This window comes from Thunnus maccoyii, chromosome 7 (assembly GCF_910596095.1).
Source record: "Thunnus maccoyii chromosome 7, fThuMac1.1, whole genome shotgun sequence".
Taxonomy (NCBI): Eukaryota; Metazoa; Chordata; class Actinopteri; order Scombriformes; family Scombridae; genus Thunnus; species Thunnus maccoyii.
The window spans coordinates 7,082,841-7,110,653 of record NC_056539.1 but is presented as its reverse complement, the minus strand read 5'-3'; the positions used below and the strand labels follow the sequence as shown (position 1 = coordinate 7,110,653).

General features: G+C 40.1%; 1 protein-coding gene across 7 annotated transcripts in view; it reads right to left on the bottom strand.

Moving 5' to 3' along the window:
* tp63 (tumor protein p63) overlaps positions 1 to 25,669 on the bottom strand; it is a 29,769-nt gene extending 4,100 nt beyond the window's left edge. For 2 of the 7 annotated variants that reach the window (XM_042416811.1, XM_042416818.1), the window contains exons 1-10: positions 25,292 to 25,406; positions 23,628 to 23,762; positions 23,387 to 23,516; positions 11,567 to 11,824; positions 4,361 to 4,547; positions 4,142 to 4,257; positions 2,993 to 3,102; positions 2,760 to 2,896; positions 2,473 to 2,555; positions 2,247 to 2,371 (exon numbers count right to left, since the gene is read on the bottom strand). In XM_042416811.1, the coding sequence (XP_042272745.1) occupies positions 2,247 to 2,371; positions 2,473 to 2,555; positions 2,760 to 2,896; positions 2,993 to 3,102; positions 4,142 to 4,257; positions 4,361 to 4,547; positions 11,567 to 11,824; positions 23,387 to 23,516; positions 23,628 to 23,707 (1,226 nt within the window). In that variant the 5' untranslated portion in view covers positions 23,708 to 23,762; positions 25,292 to 25,406. Of the gene's footprint in view, positions 1 to 2,246; positions 2,372 to 2,472; positions 2,556 to 2,759; positions 2,897 to 2,992; positions 3,103 to 4,141; positions 4,258 to 4,360; positions 4,548 to 11,566; positions 11,825 to 23,386; positions 23,517 to 23,627; positions 23,763 to 25,043; positions 25,141 to 25,291; positions 25,407 to 25,580 lie in introns of those variants that run through there. The other 5 variants (XM_042416814.1, XM_042416815.1, XM_042416816.1 and 2 more) reach the window with 5 other exon arrangements.
* Positions 25,670 to 27,813: the final 2,144 nt, after the last annotated feature.

The window sequence follows — 27,813 nt, the reverse complement described above, 5'->3', positions numbered from 1 at the left end:
TGTAGATAACAGAGAGCACATTTCCTCCGTTAAAAGACATTTTATTGTTAAAAACAGGATCAAAAACAAAGACACGCAAACTGTCCTGCAGTGACTTTATAAAACATGACCAGCATTAGCGAAACGTTCTCTCAATAATAAAGTCTCTTCCCCCCAAAACCCCACAAGATTTGCTACGATTTTCTGAGTCCAGCTCTCATGACGATGCAAAGGCAAAACATTCACTTGAATGAGTCAAGTAACATAAAGAAACAAACATTTAGGGCTTGGTTCCTGTCCACCTTCAGCCATAGTAAAGGTGAGGAGGCTGAATGGGATGAACGTTTCACAAACAGCTTTTATGCAACACATAAATGATAAACAGGGATGACCTGAACAAAGTGGCGACTGAGGATGTCATCACAATAGGCAACTCTACAAAATATCCTGTTTCTGACAAATATAACGCATGCAAAACAGTCTAAGATGCTCTTCTATGAATTTCAAGGACTATTTCAGTAGAGCCGGTAGTCAAAGTGGATAGTGAAAGTGATAATCCGTCATCTTGCAGCAGCAACAGATCTTAATGTGTCAGTATCACATCCTCAGTGTAGAATCCAGACACCCAGGAAATGCAGAAAGTGAGGAGATCAGAAAAATCAGAGTTGAGAAAAAAGGAGACAAAGAGGAGGTCCGTGTAACTTGGGGGAGGAGGAGGAGGAGGAATGTGGGGCAGAGTTTCAGGAGGAGCTGCAGCGCCGCCTCTGTTCTCCTGCAGGTTCCAGGAGCTGGCTACCAAGACGGGTTTTTATCAGACTGCAGGGAGGAACCAGAAAGAAGAGAGAGCAGAATAGAAAATAAGGGCTCACTGCAGAGGAGGAGAGAGAAAGTGACCCCAGAGAGGCCCAGAGGTTTTAGAAAAAGCAGCTCAACAAATGTTACTGGGAAAAAAAAAAAGTTTGTGTGACAGAAAATGTTGAATGTTTCTGCACTAATGCCGTCTTCCAGAAGATGGCACTATGCAAACACAGATCACAACATTTCACCACTGGAATGTGCAGAGTGGTATCATTTGGCGGTTAACACAGTGAGGAAAAAAGAAGGAAAAGAAGCATTTGCTGTTGACTGAACGTTTTATTTCAAAGGCTTTGAAGGAAACAATGTTGAAGTTATAAATTACAGAAGAGAGAAGCAAGTTATTCTGGCTCTGAGGATTTTAAGAAAATACAGAGAAAGATGAGAAAAACATGCACATGAAGGATAGATATACCAACTCCTAGAGAGAATACTAATATTTTAACTCTACAATCTAAAATTATTGAGTACTTAAAGTACTATTAAGAAATGTATTTAGTTAAATATCTGTTAATTAAATGATTGTTCACAGTATTTCCATAATTACCAATATTTTAGTGCCTGACAGCGAGCAACAAGTATCCAACAACAAATACAAATAAAGTTAAAAACAGTGAAAGCAGGCATGATCTCACAGTGAGGCTGTCTGCCAGTCTCTTAATGGGAAACTATAACATAAGCAGTAATTATCATTTTAGTGCTGTCAAACTATCATTTACACCCATCTCCTCTTTTCCATAGCTTATAGTGAAATGGGCGTGGACGAACAAAAGTGTGTGTGAGACAGAGTTTTAATTATGCCGAGGCGAATAGATGAGACTGAGGCACGGATTTTGTTGAGTGCTGTTGTGCAAACCTGGCAAAGCACCCAAAGGCGTTACCATGAATCTTTGGAAGCTTCTCCTTAACAAAGCATAGCCAGGTACATTTGTCACGATTCACCAGCTTTGGCTTGTGTCCCATGAGAGACAGTGAGGAAAGAAAACAGCTCTACTTGTTGCAAGGCTCACCCTCCAAGTTGCAAGCCTTGAGCAAATTCTAGGTAAATTCTCGGCTGCTGAACACTGCGTAACACCCATTTTAGAGCAATTATTATCAGCTTTTACGTGATAGCTGTGATGCGCCAGTGGCAGGAGTAAATGGAATCAAAAAATCACATGCATAGCCTTTATCAGTCAACCATGTTGAATCACTGCACTCTATTCAAAACAAAAACTATTTCATCCAAAAAAAAAGTTTACAGGAAATTTTCCTGGCAAGCAAACAAGAAATTTAGTAAGAATTAGATAAGGAGAGTACTGTCAAAACAACGATTTGGAGGGTGAACCTTGCAAGTAATGTAGGCCTGTCTTTCCTAATGTGCCTGAGAACAAATGAGCTTTACTTTATTAGGAATCTATACTGGTACTCACTGTTTCTGGAGGAGATTCTGCTGCTGCTGCCTGTACGACTCAATTGTATGTTGGGGCAGAAACTGCATGAGTTCCAGAGACTCTTTGATTTTTACCAAAATCTCATAAATTTCACGGCCTTTGATCTATAAGAAAAAAAAAAGAAAGACAATGGTCAATAAGCAGCTGAGACACTCTCAGAATGATGTTTTAAAACTTTTCCCTGAAACAAAGAAGTAATACTTACAGGCAAACAAAAAACCTCCTCATCTGTAGATCTTCTCTTCTTGATGGTGGACATCTGTATGCCGTGGGAAACCTGGCGGAAGGCTGAAAAGAGGAGAGTACAGTGTGAGTACCACTGGCCATGTGCAGTTAGCAACAGTTAGCCTAAGCCAGAGCAGTATGGGAAACAAGCGAGGGAAAGAGGTTGGCAGCATCCACTGAGTGTTAGCGTTGAGGGTCCTTGACACTGGAAGCATGTCAGGTAAGACCAAAGCTCGACAGCCCGTCACCAGCCCCAGCACTACTTACGGCGTTTCGTACCCTCACTGCTCTTTGTGGCGTCCGTTACGTGCTGCTTGCGGATGCTGTCCTCATCTGCCTTCCGGTCTCGGCCCGGGCAGGCACAGATCCTGGCCTCGAAGCACCGGCGGCCTAATACCTGACCACTGCGAGAAGACAGGGACACACAGCAACCGGATCAGAAACAATCCACCGCTAACATGGAGGCAACCACTGAGGATGATGAGGATGATGTGTCTTACTCTCTGGTTTCCAGAGTGACAATGATGAGGATTGGGCGTCTGTTCATTCCACCCACACAGCTCGAGTTGCACATGAAGTTGTACAAAATTGTGGTAAATTCTGTCCCGACCTGAGAGAGGAGAACGACACTGAGTGAGTGACATCACTGAATGCACAGAAGAAACAAGAGGCCCTGATTAGAAAATGTGTTTACATGCACAAATATAACCTGGTTACTATATAACCTGTGTTTACAAGCAGCTGCTCTCTAATCTTCAATAATTTTTCTAAGAAGGCGGCCATATTTGATGTTTGTTAGTGATGTTTTTTTGGAGGATTTGTCATAGTGAGAGACCAGGCTCTAGAGAGAAAGAGCTCTTCCTTGTTTACTTTAGTTTAAGTTTTATCTAAAGTCAGACTTTGAATTTAGTTGTTTTGGACACACCAGCATGAGTTCATATCTTTTCTTTCACTTCTCCACACTGCTGCTGATTACAGAATGCAGGATTCTCAGTTAAATGTTTAAGTTACTGCAGAAAACTGACAGGTGTCCAGTTACTTTGTACAGTGTTGAGCTACATCTACACCACACTTAGCACATAGTGACTGTTTTTCTTTGATCTGTTAGCTCTTTAACTTCATCATATATCTCCAAAATATCTAAACACTATTTTCCATTATGATTTCAGCTAAGGGATCTTAAATTCCTTCATTTTGTTGATACAATTCACAAAAAGACATAAAGGAAGAATGTTTTAGAGTGGACAGTCAAACTGCACAGTGGACCACAATTAATATTTTACACTCTTAAAATACAAAGAATTAGAAGGAATCTTGTTCATTTTAAAGGTTATTGCCTAAAATGATACAACATTTTTGTAACCACAAGTAACCCAATTTTTTTTAATAAAATCTCACAATTTCATTATAAATCATAACTTGCCATGTGGCCTATAAAACCCACATGGTTTAAAAATAGCAGAACTATTTTCTTGTGAGGTTTTCAGTCATGATTACGCTGAGGGGCTTTTGGGGCCAGCAGTTGCTGTGTGTCAGGACTGAGGGGCCAGGCTCTGTCACCGCTCTATCTGTCAGAGTCAGGTGGGGGTGGTGAGGTGTCGCTGACAGAGCATTAAGCTGGCCTCGCCGCAGCATGATAGACAGCTCACCTGGGGAGGTTCATAGGGAACCAATACACTCTGTCTCCCAGTGATGGAGTCCTCCACATACTGGGCGTGGCTGTTTCCCTCCACGCGGATCAGATGGCTCGGAGGAGCTATCTGACCTGGAAGCAATACGAGTCGTGTTATTAAGTGTCGACAGCAATCGATGATTACTGAAGTGAAACACGAGCGAGAATTTATTTTTTAATGAATCAAAGTACTGACCATCATTGAACTCGCGGCTCAGCTCATGGTTTGGGCAGCGTTTCACCACCTCGGTCACATGTTCAGCTTTCTTGTAAACAGGCATGGCCCTGATGACAGCACCTTGTGGTGGGGTGGTCAGCACTTTGATCTGAATCGGACATGTCTTGGCAATTTGGCAGTACAACTTCTTTAGCTCTGTTGAGTACTGGAAAGTAGAAAAAAGAGAAAAGACAAATGATTATTATAAAACATTTTATGAGAGAATAATTTCTGTGAAGACAAAATGATAAAGGCAACAATATTTACAGATAAAAGTTGTTCATCAACTGGTTTGACGTTTCAAAACAATGTCTGTGCATATTTGAAAAGGACAGATCAATCTGCGTAACACCTGTTGCCTGGACTAGACTGTGCACTTCTGGTTTCCCCTGAAGCAAAAAGGGTTAAAGACAAGACTGTGATTACGACCTCCTTAAATAAACACACACACATGCACACACACACAGGGGTTGGTGCTAAGACTGTGTATTGGGCAACCTTTAAGATGTCTCACAGAGAGCCTCTGGGACTTCCGAGGAGCGCCATAAAATGGACCCCTCCAGCAGCAATTAAACTGGGCCTGGCTTTCATCTTCAAGTGAGGAGCACTGTGCTAAAGCATCTGATGGCCGCTCATCATACAGAACAGGGCTTCTGAAGCAACTGGCAAGCTCGCGCTACATAAGGTTGAGTGCAGTTTTCCTTGTGGGGTTGGATGAAAATGATGCAGTTTCAGCTCCATGCACAGGAATGAAGGACTAATCACAGGAGTCATTGAAGATCCATCTATGACTGGCGCCAGAATGTGATGGTTGCTCACACACACTGGCTCACATTCAAGTTTGTAAGCCAAGAGTCATGAATAATGGATGTACCTTGATCGCTGGCACCGTTAGAATTGATAACCAGTAAGCCATCAGAAAGACTGAATTGTTACTAATAGGCATAACCCGCCTGTGTAAACAAACCATTCAAATCACTGCTGTGTAAGCAGAGCTTTAAATCCTCTATGTGCAGAAGACATTGGGTGGGAGTGGAGGGTGGAGGGAAAATTTTCCTGTCAGGTTCATTTCTGAGTGAAGAAAAGTGAACATTGTGAAAACCGCTTGGGGCTGTGTTCGAGAACAGTGCAACATAAAATTCCACCTCTATTAAGTTTGGTTCCAAAGAAAGGAGCTCATCCCAGTACCTGTCTGTGCTGACTTTAAATATTACACAAGCTTGGCACGGACATCTTCTCCTCTGTTCCCCAGGCACAACCTTTCCTTTCATCATGACAAACCCAAAACAGTACCTCTGCATCTCTCTTTCCCATATTCCAGCTCACAACCTACACACGTTACTGCTGTGCATTTCACTGAGAGATGGGATCCGCTAATAAAGGCGGGTTAATAATAACCCAAATTCTCAGCTATGCTCCTTCCCTCAAGTGACCTCATTATAAACTGTATAAGCACAGGATGAACTGACACAAAACTGCAGAGTGCTACTAATATGCAGAAAGTTAAAATAATATTAAATATGAAGTCAAATAGTAATGTAATGAAAATAAAACCAGAGCACTATTGTGTACCAAGTGTTCTGATTTGTTGTTTGTGTATAAATACATCTAGTTCACATGATAAAGTGACTGATAAGCACAGTTCAAGCTCTGCGGGATGTCAACACAATGACTGAGCTGATTCCTGCTTAAAATCAAAGCAGCTTTCCAAAAGGTCTTCTTTTAAAGAAAAACTAAGATGAATGGTTGTAGCTGTCCCCTCGCTCCTAACCTGATACTCCCCGTACGCCTCTGTCAATCAGCTAAATGGGGTGGAGAAGCCAAGCAGAGACGGGGGAAAGAGCAAAAGAGAAAGAGAGAGCAGAAGATTATGAGGCAAAGAGAAAGACAGGAGCGCTGCGTAAAGGGTCAGTGTATAGTGTTTTGAATAATTACAGGGTGCTGGTTTTGCGTAGCTGAAGGCAAAAACAGCACAACACAGAACGCTAAGATCTAATCAAAGATGTTAGAGGCAGAAAACCAAAGTTTGTTTAAATCATATCCTACTGTCTCAAACCAACACACACGCACACACACCAGAGAACCAGCCCAGCCCTCAAGCTACAAACTTTGAACACACAACTATGTGCTGCTGGTGCTGTGTTTGCTCAGCAGCGAGAGCAGGAGCTGCTGCTGATTGCTGAAAGCAGCGCCTGGCTAAAGCTAACACTGTTCAGGGTGGAGGACAGCCAGTTGACTGATGGGATTCAGTGGCTCACACAGGGTGCGGTACTCAGGTGTTAACATGTAATTATGAGCCTTTCATTGGTCACAATGTGAATTACACAGCCAACGAACACACAGCACACAATACAGAGCTGCTTAATCACAATCATTTGAAAGAAAAGTGTTTGCAAGAAACACACGTGACACATTGTTCAAATGAGACATGTGGCAGTGAGGCAGAAAAAAAAATAATGAATGACCTTTATGCACATAATCTACTCCAACTGCTGCTGTTTGACTGTTCTGGTTCAAAAATAACACTCATTGACCTTTCAATGAAATATGTTCATATGATAATCTCCCTGCATGCTACATACAATTTGTTCTGATGCTTGTACAGTGCTGCATGTGTGCAATTACTTTCTAAGACATGCAACTTGAACACATAAATACACACTTCCCTTGCTGCACAGGTTGAGGCAGGCCCACAGCTGTAGCGTTCTTTTCTCCCTGACAGGCGCTGCGGGCACATGCAGAAGTCAAGTCCTGACAAACATCAGGCCTTAAACAAGCACTGTTTGGCGCCTCTGGTCTTGTCTTCTTCATACCTGACATGTCATGTCATGCCTAAAGCTTCTCCCAAACCTGTTTAATTCAACAATAACGCAAAGGAGTTTTTTTCCTCACCTCCTTTCTCAGCAACAGAAATGAAACACCTGCTTCTTGGAAGAAAATGAATACGAGGTAAAAATTTGGAGTTTAAGATGATTTTTCTATACTTGTCTAATAAGATGAATGTTATGCTGAAGTCATCAACACCAGTCCTGACCACCCAATCTCAGTGATGACACCTGTCCCAAGGCAAACCTGTACACTCATGTGGCATCATGTCTATGTAGCCAGCGCTGAAAGAGTCAAATATGCATCTGTCACTCTTGGAACGAGCCAACTGAACGCTTGTCTTCACCGGTGCTCTAAATGACTAAAACCAGAACCAAGTTCATTCCAAACTGAAAATAAAACTAACAGGAAACACCAACAACACCAAAATATCTCTGGAAGCCATAATGTTTAATGAGTGTACAGGTTTGCATTGGGACAGTTATTCTAAATGTATCTGTCTGCAACTCAATATGCAAATGAGAGTCTCCCTCCATTCATTTCAGAACTTCAAGGAAGTATCAAAGCTGTAAACATGTTTGTGTTATTCTTAATCTCAATAATCACACAACAATGACTTCTGAGTTGAGAGCTCCCACAAACTCAGTAAGGATTTTTCTGATCCAAGAAATGCTCATAGTCTCTTGGTGCCAGACTAATATCTTTCTTTTGTATTTCTAAAACTACAATACAGCCTGATCCTGTGTTCTGTTGTTGTAAATCATTACTGCAGGTATCTGTATCAGGTTATCTGTAGGGGCTAAAAAGAATCTTGTAAACAAAACTGTAAGGGAATGAACTTTTCCACAACAATTATGGCGAAATCCCATAGCCCATATCATAAAAACCTTTTCAACTCTGCCTTTTTAAAAATTCGAAAAGCAAAAACCCTCCACTTTTCCCCATCTGTAGCTTTTAGGGCTTGTCTGCCAGTGATGGGCGAGTCGTGACAAGCTTCTTGACACAAACAAGTCTCAGCCCCATCTCGTGAGGCGTGGGACGGGCCCGCAGATGTTCCAGGGGCAAGCTGTGTCTTGCTGCCTTTCGCTAGAACACTCTTCTCTTTGAGCATTCAAAGGCTCTCCTCCTCCTCCGGCGCAATGTGAGATGCAACCATCAAGCTTAACTCTCTCAAAAAGACAGAGCCCACTCCAAGAGCACAGGGTTCAGGAAAGAGGCACACAGTATTTACACAAGTATTATCTGCAGGCCCTCAATCCATTACTGTAATCCTTCTAGCTCTACAGCACCCCTGTGATAGCCCAAACCATGACATTCCTCTCCTTTGGCTACTATATGTGGTGGCAGTTAATACACATAGCAAACACATCCAATCTTTAGCCTGACAATAGTTGCATCGGTAGCCAACAATGACTGCCTCATTTGCGCCACTCCATTAATTTAGTAAGGCAAAGAAGATAAAACATCTCTAACCCGTGTATTCATTTGACCCAGCTAAGTGCTTTTCTCAAACTAAAAGACAAAGGGGGGGATACCATGGAGACTGCAGGAGTGCCAACAAGAAAACCGTGTGGGAGCAGTTCTGGGAAATTGTTGACGTGTTGCACCTATGTGTGTGTGTCACAGTCATCCTAGACAGGAAGAGGTTAAGGTGTGGGTTAGGGATTAGGTGTGTCTCCCTAAGAACAGTCATCAAAAAAGCACAGTACACAGTCCACTAAGTCCTGTGGAAGATCCCACAGGCCTTCAAAAGGGGGCATTAGCAGATCTATGCACAGAGCAAAGCTGTGGTGGTGACATCTTCTATGGCACTTTGCCATCAGTCCATCAGTCCAGCAGTCGAGCTATTGGGTTGAGATTATGGGAGCTTTGCGAAAGATCTCCTGAGATCAGGTGAGGGAGCCTCCTTTGAGATGGGAACCAACACTATAATCACAACTCTTTAGGTTGAAAATGACTCTCTGTGAGCCAGTTTGGAAAATCATCAGCACAACAAAATAATGTTCAGTGATGTAAAATTCTGACAAAAATTCTTTGGTAGGATTAAATGACTGCATTTTGCAGCAACGTAAATCGTTATTTGTGGATGATGCACTGAAGTTTACTACTGGAACAACAAAATATGAATTCTGTTTGATCACACCGGTATCACTCGACTTTATGTAGAAAAATGTAAAGTAAGTCAAATCTCTTCTACTTGGTTTATTTTCAGATATGGGATTAAACTTTGAACATCATAAATCAGTAAATATTAAGTTTAGGCCTCAGGGGAAGATGTAGCCTTTACTCAGTAAACTGATCATTTCTCCACGATAAGCCAGACCAATCAAACCAGTCTTGCATCATGTGTTATGACTGTGGGACACACAGTCTGTTGCACTATGTGTGTCTATGATGGGGATGTGTCCTAAACCAGTGCAGCTCAGGCCCTGGGGCGTGCCTCTCACAAACCACACTGTTAACCTCCTCACAGTTGCACATCAGACAAACACTTTTGTTTTTGGACTGTGAAAATGAGAGGGATGAGTGAGGCGGTGTGGGAATTAGGTAAATGTCACAATCCCACACTTGGCGTGGCCAAGGAATAAGGTGAGATTGCCCAGCACTCCCTGAGTTCAGCAGGTTTATTTGGAAGGCACAGTGCATTAAATGTGTGCATGAAGCTCAGCAGGTTTTTCAACGGTCCTTCAGCCATTTTTTCACATGGATGACTTTGGTGGACTATGAATCATCAATCCCACACTAATGATAAATCTTTTCAATGACCATTTCCAATGTTGCCATTTGCAAATTATTTATTGTGAGGCAGGTCCATTATGTAATCACAGATGTCCATCTCTCTCCCCATCTTTAATGTCAATCTGCATTGTCAGAACTGTCTAAAACATTATTTTAAAAAAACTCATATTCTAAACTCATACGTACACGGACAAAACTCTGTCTGGCGGGAAAATCTCTGTCACCTATGGTGTCCGCTAGGGTGCATTAATACACTGAACTTGTGGGGCTGTTACAGTGTCTGCACAGAGCAGATTAGACACATAAACAACCATGCAGGTGGGGCTCTGATGCAACAGCTGTCCCTCAGCTCTGTCATACATAATGACAGAGCAGGAGGAGCTGGTTGTGTAGGTTTACTGAGCATCACATGGTGACATCTAGCTGCACAAGGCATCACCACACCTGGACCAACTGTTAAGCATGTTTACCTCTGTCATTAACAAAGTACCCATGAACTTTGCCCAATTTGTGAGTAGACTGAAGTTTACTCAGTTGTTTTTAGTTGCTTTTAACATCCATCATTATTCATATATCTAGGATTATAATTAAAAGATTAGTAAGTTAAATGTGAATGTCTCTCACAGTGACAGGCTTTGCAGTAAGATCATGCCCTTCAGTTTTTCTTCTTTCATTTGCAAGAAATGCCTGAGGTTTAGTCATGATTTGCAGCTATACATCTCAAGTGACATTCTTCCTTGCCAGATGTAGTTGAGAAATGACTTTTAGATAATGTGCACCTGAGTCTGCCAAGAGCACAGATTGTCAGATAAGAGTTTATGGTTAGAAGTATCTCCTCAACCTCTACTCATATGATGACCTGTTATGATGACAGCTAGCACATTAATATGTCACTGTGGAACCATACGTATTATGAGGAGCATATGCTCAGAACACATATGAAAACTGGAATTTAGGCATATGACAAAGAATATTGGCACATATTTCGTATGTCAGACACTTAATTTATCATCCAGTGCAAAGTGAGTTTAAGTGACAGAGTAAAGAACACATAACTGCATAAGCACTTACTTTTGAATGTCCACTCACACTATATTGTGAGACAACTTATGTAGTTTATGTCATGTAGATGTTGTTTTATCTTGGTTAAATCAACAAGGTCTTAACTTTTTACTCTTCAGTACTTGGGCTGCCACCTTTTATTCAAAACTACTATTCGAACATGTGAAAAAAAAAAAAATTGATCTGTTGAAGTTAAAAATTCTCAGTGAAGCACAATGGGATGTGCCTTGAACTCCAGCAGGGGGCATTCCTATAATGCACTGTCCGTCTGACCCACTGCATGCCCTACTGCCCTATCAGTAAACTATTGTTGTTCTCTTCAGTACGGGATGAGGCTGTTTGGATAATGGATAAAGGTAAGGCTTTACTGCAACTGCCTTACAGTAACTTGTCAAATGAGGAACCCAAGGTGCCACAACTGAACTGCACAATTAACGTATTTTTGAATAGGCTACATCATGTAGTTCAAACATTTTTATTGCTCGACCCAAAGATGGAATTTCTACAAATACAAACTCTTCAATCATACTGCACAAACTTTATAAATAAATGTCTTACCGTCCAAGTGGCAGACTTTGCTGTACTGGACTGCTGGAAGGACACATCAAAGGTGTGGGGCCCAGCATAATCTGTGTTGGATGGGATGGCCGGTGAGGGGGAAAGGGCATCAAAGGTGGAGCTGGGCTGGGCGTAGGGTGATGGGGCTGTCACGTTGTTCTGTGCATGGTCATTGTTGTAGGGGCTGGTAGAGGTTGAGCCACCGTTTTGAATGTTCTGATCCATGCTGTTCAGGAGTCCCAGGTTTGTGTACTGTGACTAGAGACAAAATGGAGGGGATGGGGGAGAGGGGAGTAACAACAGAGGAATGTCTTCAGTCATTATAGGAGAATGTCAAAGTGTTTTATTGTTAAACTTGCATATTTAAAGACAAAGGATTGGTCTGACACCTGAAAAGAAATACATAAAATAAAAAACATGTTTATTACATGGAAAAAAAAGTGAACTGAAGTGAATAAATGCACTGACTGATCCAACGACTTACAGTTTCAAATTACACCAAGATACAGGTATTATGTTTCAGGTAAAGTGAAACTGACGTCCTCAAAAAGAAAGACGCATGTTGAAGGGTTTTAGTTCAAAATTGCCACCATGAACTTTGCATTGTTTTTAAGATTAAGTGAAGAACACAAGAAAGTATTGCATTTTGCATTTCAAATGTCATTTGATGGCGGTGCAGGCTCACAACACTTGAAGAAAGCATGTTACAGGAAGTGGAGTGGGGAAAAAGGTCCATGTCCAAGTAGAGTAACTTAAACCATCTTTCCTGGTCTTGTGTTTATGGTAAATCTCCTTCCTGAACCAACATGTTAACACTCATTGGCCTCAGAAATGTCTATATGACAGAAAAACAAAATCTGATTTTACATTTAATCACTCTAACTGTCACCACAGCCTTGCTCGTTTTGGATCAATGTCCTGCTAAAAACATATCCTCCTGATTCCCTTCTCCACAGCCAACAATTCAGACAGGAGGAATGGAATTAAAATGTCTGTCTTTAAACAGGATGGAGAATACTCTTGGGTCGTAGCCAGCCCCTTCCTACTTGCTCTGCTTGCCATTCACTCCATTCCATTCCATTTATAAATGGCACATTCCTGGACGAGGTGCCATCGCTCTCACTCTTTGGACAGCCATTAATCTCTCCAGGGCCTCTTGTTTATTTCAAGCCCGGCTGACCACAGCTGTCCAGCTCACACCCATTGCACTGCCAGGTGTTAGTGGTGTGCCAGATGACCAACAAAACATAGACGAGGTAAGTTATATAACTATTCATCAAGGTAGTGACTTATCAAGCAAAATTGCTGCTTTATTACGTTCATACACTGACTCACACAGTTAGACAGACACCTGAGAGAGGTCATTTGAGTCAACCTCAGCATACTTGTGCAACAGCGCCACAGGGTAGCTTGTTTTGGGTGAGGGTCACTGTGTGTGCAGCACAAGGCTGCTTAACCCCCTGGAAACAATGACACCAGGGCTTATAAGAGCTTGTCTGGAGAACAATTATGCTGGGCATACAGGTGTTAAGAGACAAGTGTTTTGTGAATGGAACACACACACACACACAGAAAGAAAACTCTACTCTGGTGGAGACCCTCCAGCCTTTAGCAGAGAGAGGCTTTCCCAAACACACGCTCCCTCACAATGGGGTAATTACGTACGTGTTATAAAGGTTTAAACTCAATGGGCTGAAGAGTGACCCTGTGAATCTGATCTAAGAGGAGAAAAAATGGGTAAGGTCCGACTTGGTGTGACTAAAAATAACAGAATGCAAAAAAACGAACTAACTTCACTTATTTTACGTGGAAGTAAAGAGAAAAAGATCCAACGGTTTGTGTGGGAACTAACAGGATGACACAATTTCCTGTTTGGACAGTGTTTTCCCGTATTTGAGGAATAGGTGATATCAGAGTGATTCTTTTGAACTGTGGCGCAATTCACTGCAGTTGCACTGAGGCGCTCAGCCGTTCAAAGATGACACAGCCTCCCACTACCTGATGCCGGCAGCTGCAAAGGTGGATGTGACAGGCACCAATTATCAATGTCAAATATTATTCTAAAGAAAAGGTTGATGCTGGCCAGAGACCAAACATAGATAAAAGCAGGGACATCAGATAGAAAGCCTGACATAGAATACTTAACATTAAATACAGGGCCTCGGATAATGCTTCTCATGGTCTAAATGAATATAAAGATCAAAGATGAGGAATGAGGATAAAGCCATAATTGAGCAGATACTGAGGCCCAGCAGTAGAGTCTCACCTACAGTTCATCGTGTTTTAATGTTTAATTGACTGGAAGTGGGATATCAGCTTTTAAAAAGGTTGTGTAAGGGAGTTTCAGGTCTTCTCTTCGTTTCCTTTAATCAGATCTTATTCCACTATAATACAGCAACCATTTAATAACCACTTTAGCTGCTCTTAAAAATTCCTTCTGTTTATAGCCAACGCTGTGTTTAGGCCTTTGGGATGCCAGGCTGCTAAGCAGAGGCACAGTAAATCAGCAGCCTTGACATCCTCAACAGCCTTTAATAAAGTTTTTGAAAGGTTGTGCTGTCTGTTTGAGGCCTTCAAGCTCATTTCTTTGTCTGAGATAAATGCTGGGGTAAGCATTTCAGGCCAACAGGAAAAGGAGACTGTTGACCTTCAGAGTGATGGCCTGTTGATTACAATGTTGGAATCCAAATTATCCAGAGCACATATCAAAAATATTTGAAATACACATGACAGTAATTTAAAAGTTATTGCTAATGTCACCACAGTGGCATTTGGTATGGCATACTGACACTGAGAAATTCCTCCCTGTGTTATAGTTATTGCTAGGCAAATGGCGAAATCAGTGCTTTGAAAACTATCATGTATATCATGTGTAACATGAAATTCAGAGATGACTCTGTCAGTTCAGAAGTTATGATTAGAGTTTCTTGTATATATTTTAGTTTGAGTATCATTAGCTACAGTATCACATGGCAGCAGAGTCTCTGTGATCTCTGTGAACACAAGCAGCACATCTGCCAGAAAATGACTGTCCCTCTGTTGAGATAACATTTTCTCACAGAACACCATGAACACCATACACAGTAAATTTAAATTACAAACGGATAAAATTCCACAATTTTATATCTTAACACAGAATACGTCATGTTCCCTGTTGCTGCTACTGTTAGGTGGCCACAAAGTGTAAGCACTGATAAAGCCAGAACGATCAGGACAGGAACCAGGGCAGACCTGGCCTGAGGGGGGAATAGCTCCCATTCCAAGCTCTCTGGCGACCTGCTCCATGTACCTTGGGCCAACATATAACAGCATCTAGGGGACTGTGATGAGTGACCACAGGGGAGGGAGGTATTAAAAGCTCAACAGGGTTGGGGGCTGAGGTGGGGCTGGGTGGGGGTCTATCTACACCTCATACCTGCTGGGGTGGGCAGAGCAAGTGATTGTATCTACATCAACACACCATTAAAGCAATTACGATCCTGGACTAAACAGCAACGCCTGGCCAGCCACATTCTAATGGCTGCATCGGCTCCCAAGAGACTGGGGACGGGGGAACTTGATACCTCACACACTGGAGGGATTGAGCTGGACACCACTTAAAGACCCCCTGCTCAACAACTTAAAAGACGGGGACCTGACACACCTGCTATCTGCAACCTGCAATCTGAGAATCTAGCACCGCTCACTTGCTCTGCAAAATGTTTAGATGAAGGATTTGGTTGGTAAAAATGTCACACAAAACATGAAACAAGAGTTTGCTAATGCAACGGAAGACAAAGAAAAATGGGAGTCTGGCCACAGAACAGACACTGATCTTAAATAATCCTTAAACTGAAGCATATATTTCATATAGATTTGACTTACTGACAAACAACTGTTTAGTTTTTGTTTTTAACAATTCCGTTCTCAAATACTGAGAGCCTAAAAGGGTAAAATTTTCTGTTGGTAATTGTAACATTACAATGACACTGAAATAATGCAAAACCATAAAATTTTGAAAACCAGAATAACACCATTTTGTGTGATTTGGAAAAGAAGTTGAAAATAACTTCAGCACAAACTCCTTTTCATATTTGACTCAATGTTTCCCTTGTTGCTTCCTCAACATTGCAAACACAGATCCATCAATCATGAGGCTTTCAAAGTGAAAAATGGAGATGGGATCCCTGATTTTTTTTTTTTAACATTAAGAATTGTAAACTTTAGATTGATGCGTTAAAACTTTTCGATTTTTGTTTTGTTTCTGAAAGAACACACAAATATTTAACGAGAGGGTCAGACATCTTGTGGAGAAACACTCGGTTCACAAAAAGAAAATGAAAACTCTCATCAGTGTCTAACTCTCACAATTTTAAAACAATTAACGCACAACATACTATCAGAATAGTTTGTCAGAATTAAAATAACCAATAATATGTTTTTGTATTTTCTTTTCCATTCTTTATAGTTTGCTGAGTTTTTCCACAAAAGGCTCCTCAGAGCTGAAAGGTCTCACCGCAGAAAGTTAAAACCCTCCAAAAATTTTGGAAGTTAGATTTTCTGACACCAAAAAACAACAACTTGACTCAAAGTAAATAATCTCAACTGACTAAATCCATGCCAAGCCAGGTAGCAGCCATTTCACAAGAAGAACATTTTCGAAGAGATCCCTCAGGTGTTTACATTCCCCTGCTCACTGGACTGCCACACGCACACAGATGTGCACATACACACACACACACACACACACACACAACCACACATACTGTCAAACAAAAGCAAAACCATCTTCCCCACATTAACTTTTTCTATGTTAATTGTTACTTGATTAAAAGAAGCTATTTGTCTTTTCAATCTATTCATATATTTTCATTTACTTGATCCACATGAAATGCTTTTGTTACACAAAAAGCATCCGGCAACAAGTAATACACACAAATTCAAGATTTTGGATCATTTAGAATACTGACATCAAATTTAAGTCCCAAAACACGAGGCCTTTTACTCTTATGTGGTATTTAATTCATCTCAAAGGAATGGGCGCGATGCTTGATGCCCCATTACCATTTCCTCCGTTGGTCTTACCTCGCTGTATGAAGTTGTGCCCCCCGTCTCCAGGTACAACATGTTGGCGCTGAGATTGAGCAGAGCTGCTGCTGTTTGCTCCACTGGCTCCAGGATTCCACAAATCTCTTTTCCTCACTCTAAAAGGAGTGATGTGGACTACAGATGCAAAGTGGACAGACAGAAGCTTCTATAGGAATCTATGGGAAGGTCATATATACCGGGAAGAGAGGGGAGGGTCTAAGGAGCAACCTGTCCAATACCTGAGTCCACACCCATCTCCAGAAGAAGCATCGTCTCCTTACTCTGCCTTTGAGGCTCTGCAGGCCTCTTCACTGCTATATGTTAGCTAGTGAATTACTGCATTAATTGGTAGCAGTGAATAATATCAAGCTCAATAAAAATTACAAATGATTTTATCATATGCTTGCATTTTGCTTCTTTTGCATTTTATTTACTTCTCCAGATAGTGCAACATAAGACAATCCAGGTAAAGTAATAGTCAGTACAGAAAGATACATTTCATTTTTAACTCTGAATATTTTTATCCTAATTGCAGTGCTCTTACATTACCTGTAAAACATTTAATACAAATTTAATTTAAGCCATTCAAAAGACACTTCATGTATTCGTGAATGTATCCATCTGGGTGGATGATCTCAAAATTACATCCCAAATTGAAAATTACCATCAATTTGATTGATAATCAGAAAGATTAACAACATACTGTAGCATTATAAATAATTACAAAAACAAATCCATTAGGGCTGAAAGCTCCAGAGTAAGAACTGCGGTCTGGGGTTAGGTGAGTATCAGCTACACCTACAGTCACTAGTTTGCATAAGAATTGCTCCCCCCTGCATCCCCCAAGCCATCCTAATGCAGAGGCCCCCAGTAAAACAATGTGACTCCTGTAGATTGCTTGTATCTATCAGAGATGACTGGTGTAGATCTGTTTTGGAAACATGTGTTGTGTCTCAGATACTGTAATGGTGCTAGCACTAACAGCTCAGCTGGATCTCTACTTATTTGAAAGTTATGTTCATAATAAAATTGCTTCCATGAATAGATTTATACATTGATTTTGGCTTCATGTATACATTTTATCGATTTCAGCTAGAAAACTGAAACAGCTACATTTAGGCTGAGTGGATCTACACTGATATACTTTGTAGCACATATTTTTGAACCAAAACTTTAAATGCGTGGTCTGTTTTAGTCTTCTGGACATTAGAGAGCTATTTGCTGAACAAGCAAAACAAAAAAGCATCTCTAGCTTTCCATTCATCATTTAAAGTACATTAAAATAGAAATATGGAGCAGAGTTATGCTACAGATGTAAACATACTGCTAGATGACAAGGGAAGGGCCTGGTCAGTAGGGCGCAAATCACCTCTATTACTGCAGCACCCAGGGGGCTGAAACTCTTGCCCTGTGGTCAGAATGATTTGAAAGCTGTCTGAGGACTTAAGCACAACTATGACCTGAAGTCAGTGTCTCCAATCACCAGCCACACCCTGCTCAGGCCCCGGGGCTATGGGCCTACAGGTCAGCATGTCACAAAAGCAAATCAACACTTTAAAGAGCCCAATCCAGTGGCCTGTACCTGGGCTTCAGTGAAGACCTAGCCAGACCTTTTGAGGGTGATAATTAGTTTAGCTAAACAAACTTCTAATTATGTTAAAACAACATTGGCATCTGAAAAGAAGTTAGAATACTCAGTGTTTGGGTGAGGCTGTAGTAAAATATAAAGTGGTAGCTGTATTCAAGCAGGACAGACATAGTAGATTGGCTATTTAATGCAACTGAGACTCCGGCTGCAATAAACTGCAGTAGGCTTGTAAATCAACACATATCTTTAACTTTTTTGATAGTTTTACTGGCATGTTTTTCTTACATATAGAGATCAATTTCCAATAGGGAAACCAATCCTAACATGACTCTCGTTTGTGACAGAGAATCAATCACTTGCTGCAGAATTAGCTTTGGGCTGTGGATTACAGACCCTAGAAACCAGTTCACTGGAAACACACTGCTTCACCATCTTAAACTATGTTCTCAGAGAGTGCAGTCGCATCTTTATTAAGTGTGTCACCTCAAATGCTACAGCAGTGAGAAACTAAGAAGAGAGCTGAACCAGGCAGCAGCTAAAAATCTGGAGACCTAGGGGCTCAGACAAAAGAGGCTTTACTAAAGTTTTTCACTTTAAAGAGCCCGTTCCTTAAGTCAGCTAGATTAGTTTAGTATCAAGTGTCAGTCAGGCTGCAGTGGCTGCACAGACACCTGCCTTGACAGCAGTGTAAGCTCCCATCCACAGTGACAGACGCAGGCAGTCAGCGGACAGACAGAGCATCACTTGGGTGGCAACTCCTAAAACCCCCACAATCAACTGCCACCAAGTCTTAAAATACACTCGTTAAAAAGAAATAAGCTGATTTAGAAACTATTTTACCCTCTGGACAATTTGATTTCAAAAATTGGAGGAATAATTTTAAAGGGGCAAGAAAAGAACAGACTTAGAGACTAATGAGCCATAATTTTACTAGTTTTTGGTAGATGGCTTGTGTAAATTCAATCCCTTTCACTAACTAAATCACTGTATAGTCACAACTCAGTAACAGGGTTGTTCTGATAACTGATCATCACACTGAATTTGTTAAATTATTATTATTGGGACAAGTATCAAGTCAAAGTGCTGCACAACAGTCCACTGGACTTCTACCTTAATTTCAACTTTACAATCAAAGTACAATTTATGTTTTTACTTGTTAATCCCTTGTTCCTGCTACTGTGCTATGTAGCCTCAGAGGGCAGAATATGAATTCAGTCAGCTTGTCAATGGCCAGGCAGCTTGAGAGGCTTTTTAGCCATTGGGTAACCATTGATGCTTCAGTTTTTGTCCATTGAAGTGCATAAAATATTGAAGTACTGACTGACGTACGCTGCAAACGGCCACTTACAACATTCCAAATAATATGGGGACGCTTTATGTGCTATCTAGAGTTACTCTACCAACTTTGTACTGATTGATGAACTGATGAAGACATGTAGTTCATGTATGACCGTGTGCTGAATGAATGAACTATATATTATATATATTTTTTTCTGTTTTGTTTTACTTTTTATGTCGTTATTTTGTGTGTAAAAATATGAAAACCAATAAATATATTCAAGCAACACCAAAAAGTTGATTATATGAATATAACATTATTGTGGGATTATGCTGTGATACAATTTAGTCAATTTAATCACTGATGAACTGGAAAATACAGTACATTGATATACTCAGACTTAACTAGATTGGATAATTCCAGTTTAATAATAATTTTTATAAATCAGCACTCTAATTTCATAAAGTGTCCATTTAATTATTTAGTAACTAATCTAATATCTCATTTTAGGAACTCAAAAAGTTCATCTGCATTTCAGTCATAAGACTCAAGTTCTAATTTTGGTCTCTGGGCTGTAAATTCTGCCCACAATGAGTCCCACAGTAATAGTTTCTCACAGCCCAGATGACTCAGAAATGATCAGAGTGAGATAAGATGAGAAAAAGAGAGAGATTGAATTCTCTTAACTCTAAAGCTAACTCTGTTTGTATTTTGTTTTACTATATTTACATCCTTGAGTAAAAAAAATGCAGATCACTGCTACTTTGGAAACAGCTTTCCAGTCTTTTTAGGTGTCTGTTTCCAACATCCATTCAAACATCACAGTCTCACAACAGTTAATTTCAAAGACCACAATGACTCTGTGTTATTGTATTTGAAAATTACATCTCAAACAAAGCTGTTAGTTTTTAATCTTCATTGTCTAATTTGCCTCATCGCCTCTGGTGCATAGAAAACACAAACAGGAAGCACAAAAGGGACTTTTAATTCCTAAATTAGCATCTAAGTTTAATTCCCTGGGCATCTTAACCTTTTAGAACTATCTGTTCAAAAAGCGAGAGAAAAAATAAACTAAATACTCTAACCATAGCTTGTCCCATTATAGGGTATTGTGTTTTAATTTTCACATCATATCTGATATCCAAGAAAACTATTCTCTAATCTCTAATATTAATGTTCAAATGTGACCCCGCTCACTTTAAAACAAAGTATTAAACATTTATTTAAGTCAACAACTGCATTTTTGAGAGACTTATTCTATTTTGCCACTGAACCAATATATTATTGTCACGTGAATCCACTTTAGTTTAATTCTGCTGCATGTTTAAAGACTCTGGATTAAAATCAGGTATTTATGAAAAATCAATATGAATAACTGGTGTTTTACAAAAGAAGTTTAAAGGTTTATTACTGGAAGATTTATTCTCTCTCAAAGGGTTTGACTCAATATATGGTGATCAATGATATAATAATGTGGAAAAAAGTAGAAGTAAGCCTTTTCGAAGAGTCTTGTCTGGGAAGATGTGAGTAAAACTACAAAAGATAAGGGCAATAGGGGCTCTCGCTCTAGCATCCCCACATCCACAGTCAGGTCTCATACTCATTCACTGACTCAACAGTTATTCAAGTGGACCGTAGCAGGTACTCTTTCCCTGGTACATCGCCTTACAACACTTCTTAATATGCTGGAGGCAAACTGGTGGAGCATGAAAGAAATGACAGATGGTTGTGTACTTAATGCACAGGTTTACTAACATCCTGGATTAAATACAGCACAATTTTCTAATGAATAATCAATTTTTACTGAGAGTTACGATTAAAGTTGAGCCTCACGTTGCTTATTACTGAATTTAAAAACTACGTTAGATTAACTTTACATTCTGTTACACTTAGGAAATGGCGGAGAAAAAAGCTTAGCAGCTCAGACACTGAACTAAGGGGCAAAAGCTATCACACATAAGAGAGAGAGAGGTGTGGTGAAAAAAGTAAGAATCCAAATACAAACATGTAATTAGACCTCAGGGAAGCCCTGTGTCGATTGAGCTACTCTGCTGTAAAGTTGTTTAAACTCTATCCTGTGTCTGAAAAGGACCTCTGTCCCCGTGCTCAACACTGCGTCCTCCATGCACAGCTGATCAGAGCTTTATCTTGGTGTAAAATCAGCTGTTTGGGGTAGGATATAGCGTTTCTTCAGCCACTATTTCTGCTACATTCCTTCATGTTATTCTACCCTCTGTTTGCTTCTCTCCTCCCCCCCTGCTGCCACCCCTCACTTTTACATAGAGAAGACGTGTACTGATAGATGAGTGCTGGGACTTCTGCGAGAGAGGCAGGTGCTGTGTTAAATTGTTGCCCTGCAGCTACAGAAAAAAAAATCCAGAAGAAAAAGGAATTTCAGATTAAACATAAACCCTACACAATACAAATAAGTCCCCCAGGGCACTAAACACTGAGCTGCATTCTAATGACTCATGAAAGAGGCACACCTCCACATGGCTGGGTGGGGGGGTTGCCCACCACAGCTTTTCATCAAAACAGACACTTGACTTGGTAATAATGATCAGGGCTTGGTGATTGGCAAGACGCCATGGCAGCGGGCTCTTAGCCCCACACGGATGCTGCCTGGGTTGCTGGCGTGCCAATCACTGCACCACGCCCCTCTTTGGTGCAGAGGAAAGTGGGTGGTGGGGGTGGGGCCATTAATCACCAGTTCAAGAGAGCACAGACCCCCTTGGGGGATGCGCAGGGTAACATTACTCAGCTCCTTGAACAAAATTTTTATTTGCTATTTTTTTCCACCCTGGCTGGACAACAGCATTCCTTCAATGGGAGGGGAACATGCACATCATCTTTCAGTAGCAGAACTGACAAAGATATGTCCCTCACTACAGATCAAACACAAGAGAGTTCATACAGTGCACTGTTTTATAAACAGCTAATACCAGAAAGGTATTAGTAAAGATTTTTCACAGTACTTTACTGGACTGTACTGTAATATGAATCAATGTCTGTTCTGTGTTGTCACAAGGAACAACGACAACAACAAGGAACTCATTATAGTCAAGAAAGAAACACAGGAAACTCAAATTTTACTACTTAAAGCGCATCTTAAGGCATGTGACCGTCTAAATGCACATTCTACCATCAACAGACTCTGAGAGCTACCAGTCTCAGAGGGGCCACCCAGGTCAAGCACGACTCAGGCTAAATCAGATAATATCACCACCTTACAGACAACATCTCAGACTAAAACAGATAAACTGGCCTTATTCACTGGCTGTTGAGCTACTCTGCACCACTCCACATTGTCACAACCGTCCTGGGGAAATTCCATTGCTAATATGAAAATAAAAAGTAGTTCAATCTGTATTGTACAACCACTGGAAGTCCCATCAACTCAGAATGAAAGTAATCTCAGAGGGTACATTTATTAATCAACCACAAAATGACAACGGCAAAAAAAAAACCTGGAGCATTCTGTATGGATTTATAGCATCATTGTATGTATTGCTTGGTCACTCAAGTTTTTAAACTCACAGAATAAAAATGATAAAATAAATAACACCTATATTGTTTCTGTGAAGTGTACTGACTCAGCAATAAATGGCAAGGAAACTGCTATTTCCAAAGCCAGAAATATCATTATTTTAACCTATTTCCATAAACAAAACACTGCTCAGTCTATATTGATTTAGTTGTAAGTTAACAGTGATGTGTACCTGTAATATAGCCAATGACACATTGAACAGGTAATGTCATTTTGAATATTGTTAATTTTGCATATTTCTGTCTGAGGTCATGGTGGGGCTGAGGCAGCATGAATTGCTAGTAAAAAAAAGAAAAAGGTAAAAGGCGATTTCCTTGAACATCAAACCTACGTACTTACAGAAAGCGTCTCATCTGGCTCATGCATAGTTATGCAGTCCATACTGATCTGGATGGTGTTTCCTGTAGACCCATCTGTTGGACTCTCTGTGAAGTTCAGCTCAATGGGCTGGACTGAATGAATAGCAGATCTGAAACACAAGAGGGGACACAAAAAAATTGCTGAGTTGTGTTTTTATCACTAAAATATGCTTTTGCATTATCAGCATAATGTTTTAGCTTTTTGTGTAGTAATCACTCACTGGTCGAGCATATCAAACAGTTGGTTGAATACATCTTGGCTGAAGAAATCACTTGTCTGTGCTGACTGATTCTGGGACATGGTGGTGAGGAATGAGCTTTCTCTCCAGGACAAACGGGATGACGGATCCCTGAGTCTGCAAGGAGACAGAATCAACCACCATCATATTCAATTTGCTGCTCATATTTAAAATGAGCCCAGCAATTTAAAGAGGTAATTTTAAAAGTTGCAATGTCAGCAAACATCAACATAAATGTAGAAGTGCAGGGCTGAGAGATTTGGCCACCCAGCCAGTGGAGGAAAGCAGGAGGAGGAGGAGTCCTGCTGGCAGCCATTCATGAAGAGCACTTCCATTGTGAAGAAGTCAGCCTGCATAATACTGAATATTTGTACTACACATAATGGTGATTATGCACCATTCAGACAGAGGCACTTTGACCTGCTCCCCTGAAACATTACACCTGCTTCAGAGCTCAGGCTGCCATTGTTCCTGCTGAAGTGGCGCACGCTGCAGTCTGAGACAGGCGGAATTCCCCCCACAGTCTATATGATAGCACTGCTGCAACTTCTGGTATGTGTACAGCTGGACGGGCTTGGGGGTGGTGGGTGGAGGAGATGGGGGTCCATAATCTGAAGCTGGCACTATTTAAGGCTGTGGAATTCCCCAACACAGCGTGGTGAATGATATTAATACCTGACTTACAAACACAAGCATATCTAATGAAGCAAATAATTTAACTTACGTACTTAGTGTTTTGAGTTTAGAATAAAGATAAACTGAGTTTGCCCAACCCAGGAATTATTTAAAAGAGGATTTAGGAGATTAAGCCTACAGACCATTCAGTTTGGGTGAAATTAAGAGGATAATTTATAAGCTTTTGCTATAGCAGAAACACATGGCATCTTAACTAGACCGCATAAGAGGAGTAACATTGAACAAATACTGAGCATAATGTTTAATAAAGGTTTCCTCCAGCTCGCCTTGTACTGGAAACAGACTGCACCACAGTATTTTTACATCCTTAGTGCCTGCCTTGTCAATCAAATAAGTCAAGCACACTGGTGAAAATAGACTGATTTGAGATTATTGAAAGAAAAATAAACCATACAACATTTTGACAGGCTAAATACACTGAACAATACACTAAAAGTAGAGTAAAGAAATAGATGTGTCGGACTGAATTTGACAATGTATGTAGGCTATGCATTAAAAACCATTTCCGTATGTCAGAGTCAAGGAATGATATGTGATAGGAATTTAATTGACTGGATAAGTCGGCTAAGTTAATTAACAAAAGAAACTAGCGGGCCTGCTGAGACACAAAGAAAATATTTTCATAAAATCAACTCAGCGGAGGCAACAGTAACGTTGAAATAAAGTTGATTTGCAGCAATTGTAAAACACTAATATACTTGCCAAACTGCTTTTACACTTTCACTGGGAAACTAATTACCAAGCAACAGATATAGATATAGTTAACTCATGTAGCAAGCACACTCGCAATTCAAGTTAGCAATTCATAGTGATGCTAACTAGCGAAACTATTTGTATTTTTTTAGCTAGCCAAGCTATTTCACAAAACAATTATGATGTGAGTCAGCTCAATTAACTGTGTCTGTTTAAGTTTATTTAAACCTCAAATACGAAAGAAACAGAGATATTACCTTCAGCTGCAAACTGAATTTAATTAATCATCTCTGGTTTTGCTCAGGTTATCTTCAAGGCCCTTGATAATTGTCATGGCAACCAGTCATGAGGCAGCAAAATGGTGGTTAATTTTCTATTTGTAAAATAAATCAAGTAGTTTTACTTTGCATACCAATATTATCAGTTTTATCTATAATAAAGATACACTACAATAACTGGCTCTTTATTTAAATCTATATTACCTATGTTACACTGCAAAATGGTTACAATTTATTAAAAGTTATTATTTAGACACTCTTGTCTCACCAGTTTGTCTGTGAAGTCAAATATCGACCTGCCAAAACATTACAGTATATATGGTCTATTTTCTTCCTTTTCAGACCTTTTTAATCTTACTACTACTGCACTCTGCCCATTATCAAAGGGTGAGGGGGACAACAGGAGAAAGACATCTACAGGATAAATCAAAAGAGTATAGGCTTCTTGGAGTGTAGCAGATATATAGGTCCATCATATATTTAAAATAATGGATGACAGTCACAGGGAAAAACAACAAAAAGGTAGACTGCAGGTATAGCACAGGTGTGGTGTCATTTCTGTTAATGGAGGAGGGAGGATTTAGGTGTGGTCACTCTACTGATCTCTGTCATAGGTTAACTCCATTTGATTATGCCATTTGGTGGAACTAGTTGAAGTGCTTCATTAACTTTTTATAAAGACTTATGAGCTTTGCTTCACAGCATTGTTTGCTGATCAGTCAGAATGCAGAATATAATCACAGAGGTTGTGCATCAGGTTCAGTTGAAGCTTATAAATATGTTTTGATATTGTCATAATAAAACTGCAGCTTCACTTGATGTCCTGCACTCTTAAAGACTTGTGCTTATTCCAGATTTAGTGCAGCAATGCAGTTAAACAATAAGATGAATATGTCCACTTTAACTTGCATTTACATTTTTATAGACTGTTTAGTATTTGAATCGTTGAGACTTTAGAGGGTAGCAAAATGTCAGTAGCAAGATGGAAAAGTGGAAAATCTTAACATTAAGAAATGCGGAGAATAATTACAAAAACATGCATTTAAAAAATGATTCATTTCCTTATTTATTTTACCATAGATTTATTTTATTAAAACACCATTTTGATAGATGGCTTTATCACAGTTCTGGCTGTTGTTTGTCTGCTTTTGGGTGTCTGGTTACTCAGAGAGTTTTTCAGTTAGCCCGAGGCGAAGGCTGTTCAGCATCCACTTAAAGACAGTGCAGCGCCTCCAGACGAGACTGGGGCAGAGGTCAGCACTAAACAGGGATGGCCATTGTCTCTTGGCAGGTTGGGCACACCGACCGATGAAAATGCAATCAAAACAAACAGCCCAGCCGATCGGGGCCCTTCTCCAGTGTCTTTATTAATCACTTGTTCAAAGGCCTAAGACCTTCTCCCCCTCATCTGTCAGCCCTGGCTGGAAGAGGGACATGACTGCAAAACAATAGAAAGCCCCAGAGTTTCTCCTCCTCTTATCCCTTTACTTTTATAGAAGTGAAACAGTCTAAAGTCAAATCCTATGAGGTAAAAGGACAGGCACAAATTCCTTTAAGGTTAGGAATGCAAAGAAAACAAGAAACTAGGAGAGAATTAGTGGACCAAAAAATACCTTGATAGTTGAAAGCTGAATGAAACCAGAGAAGCAACACCATAGAAAATGAATGCAACCCAAACTTACCTTGCTCAAAAATAGATTAAAGCACCACTGGTAACAGGTATTATTAGAAATCATACACTATCATGTATTTTAAACACCCTGTAGCTGTGTGGTTATTGTGGTCTAATTAATTAATTATTGTAAGCCATAGAAATTGAAGTTTTCTGTTTGAAAAACACACAACTTGATGCACGCTGACTGTCAAGCACAACTACAGGGACATTACGTTAAAAGTGGAAAATAGTACACAGTACGTAATGGCTACAAATGAGTAGTACAAATGAGGAGTACAATAACAAGGTATATACCTATGCAACATAACCCGGAGAATATAAACTAATACTCCAAAGGTGCCCAGTAAGATGGAGACAACACAGTACAGTTTATAATAATCATATGAACCACACAGAAAAATAGTAAAACTGTCTTTCTAAATATCAGGACAAAATAGTAAACTAGATTTTTGTTGAACATTGTCTTCAGATTACATGAATGTCAGCATGTGTCTGACCACTGGTGAAGTCAGTAATGATTAATGATTAGACATACAGTGATGATGGAGTGGAGTGACCTGATGTGCACAGCAAAATCTTCAGTGTAGAGATGATTGATCATTGATGAATTTGCTTTGACATACATATACTGAACAAATAAGGGATGTATGTTGATATGTTGTTTTAAGCAGAGTTTTAAAACATCACTGATTATTGTCTCAGATGCCAAATAATAATCACCATAATGTTCTGACATGATGCAATAATCATGATTTTAGAGGACCAAAAGGAGATAATTTATGGGCCAAAGATATACAATGTACAAGACTGAATAAAATGCATCTGA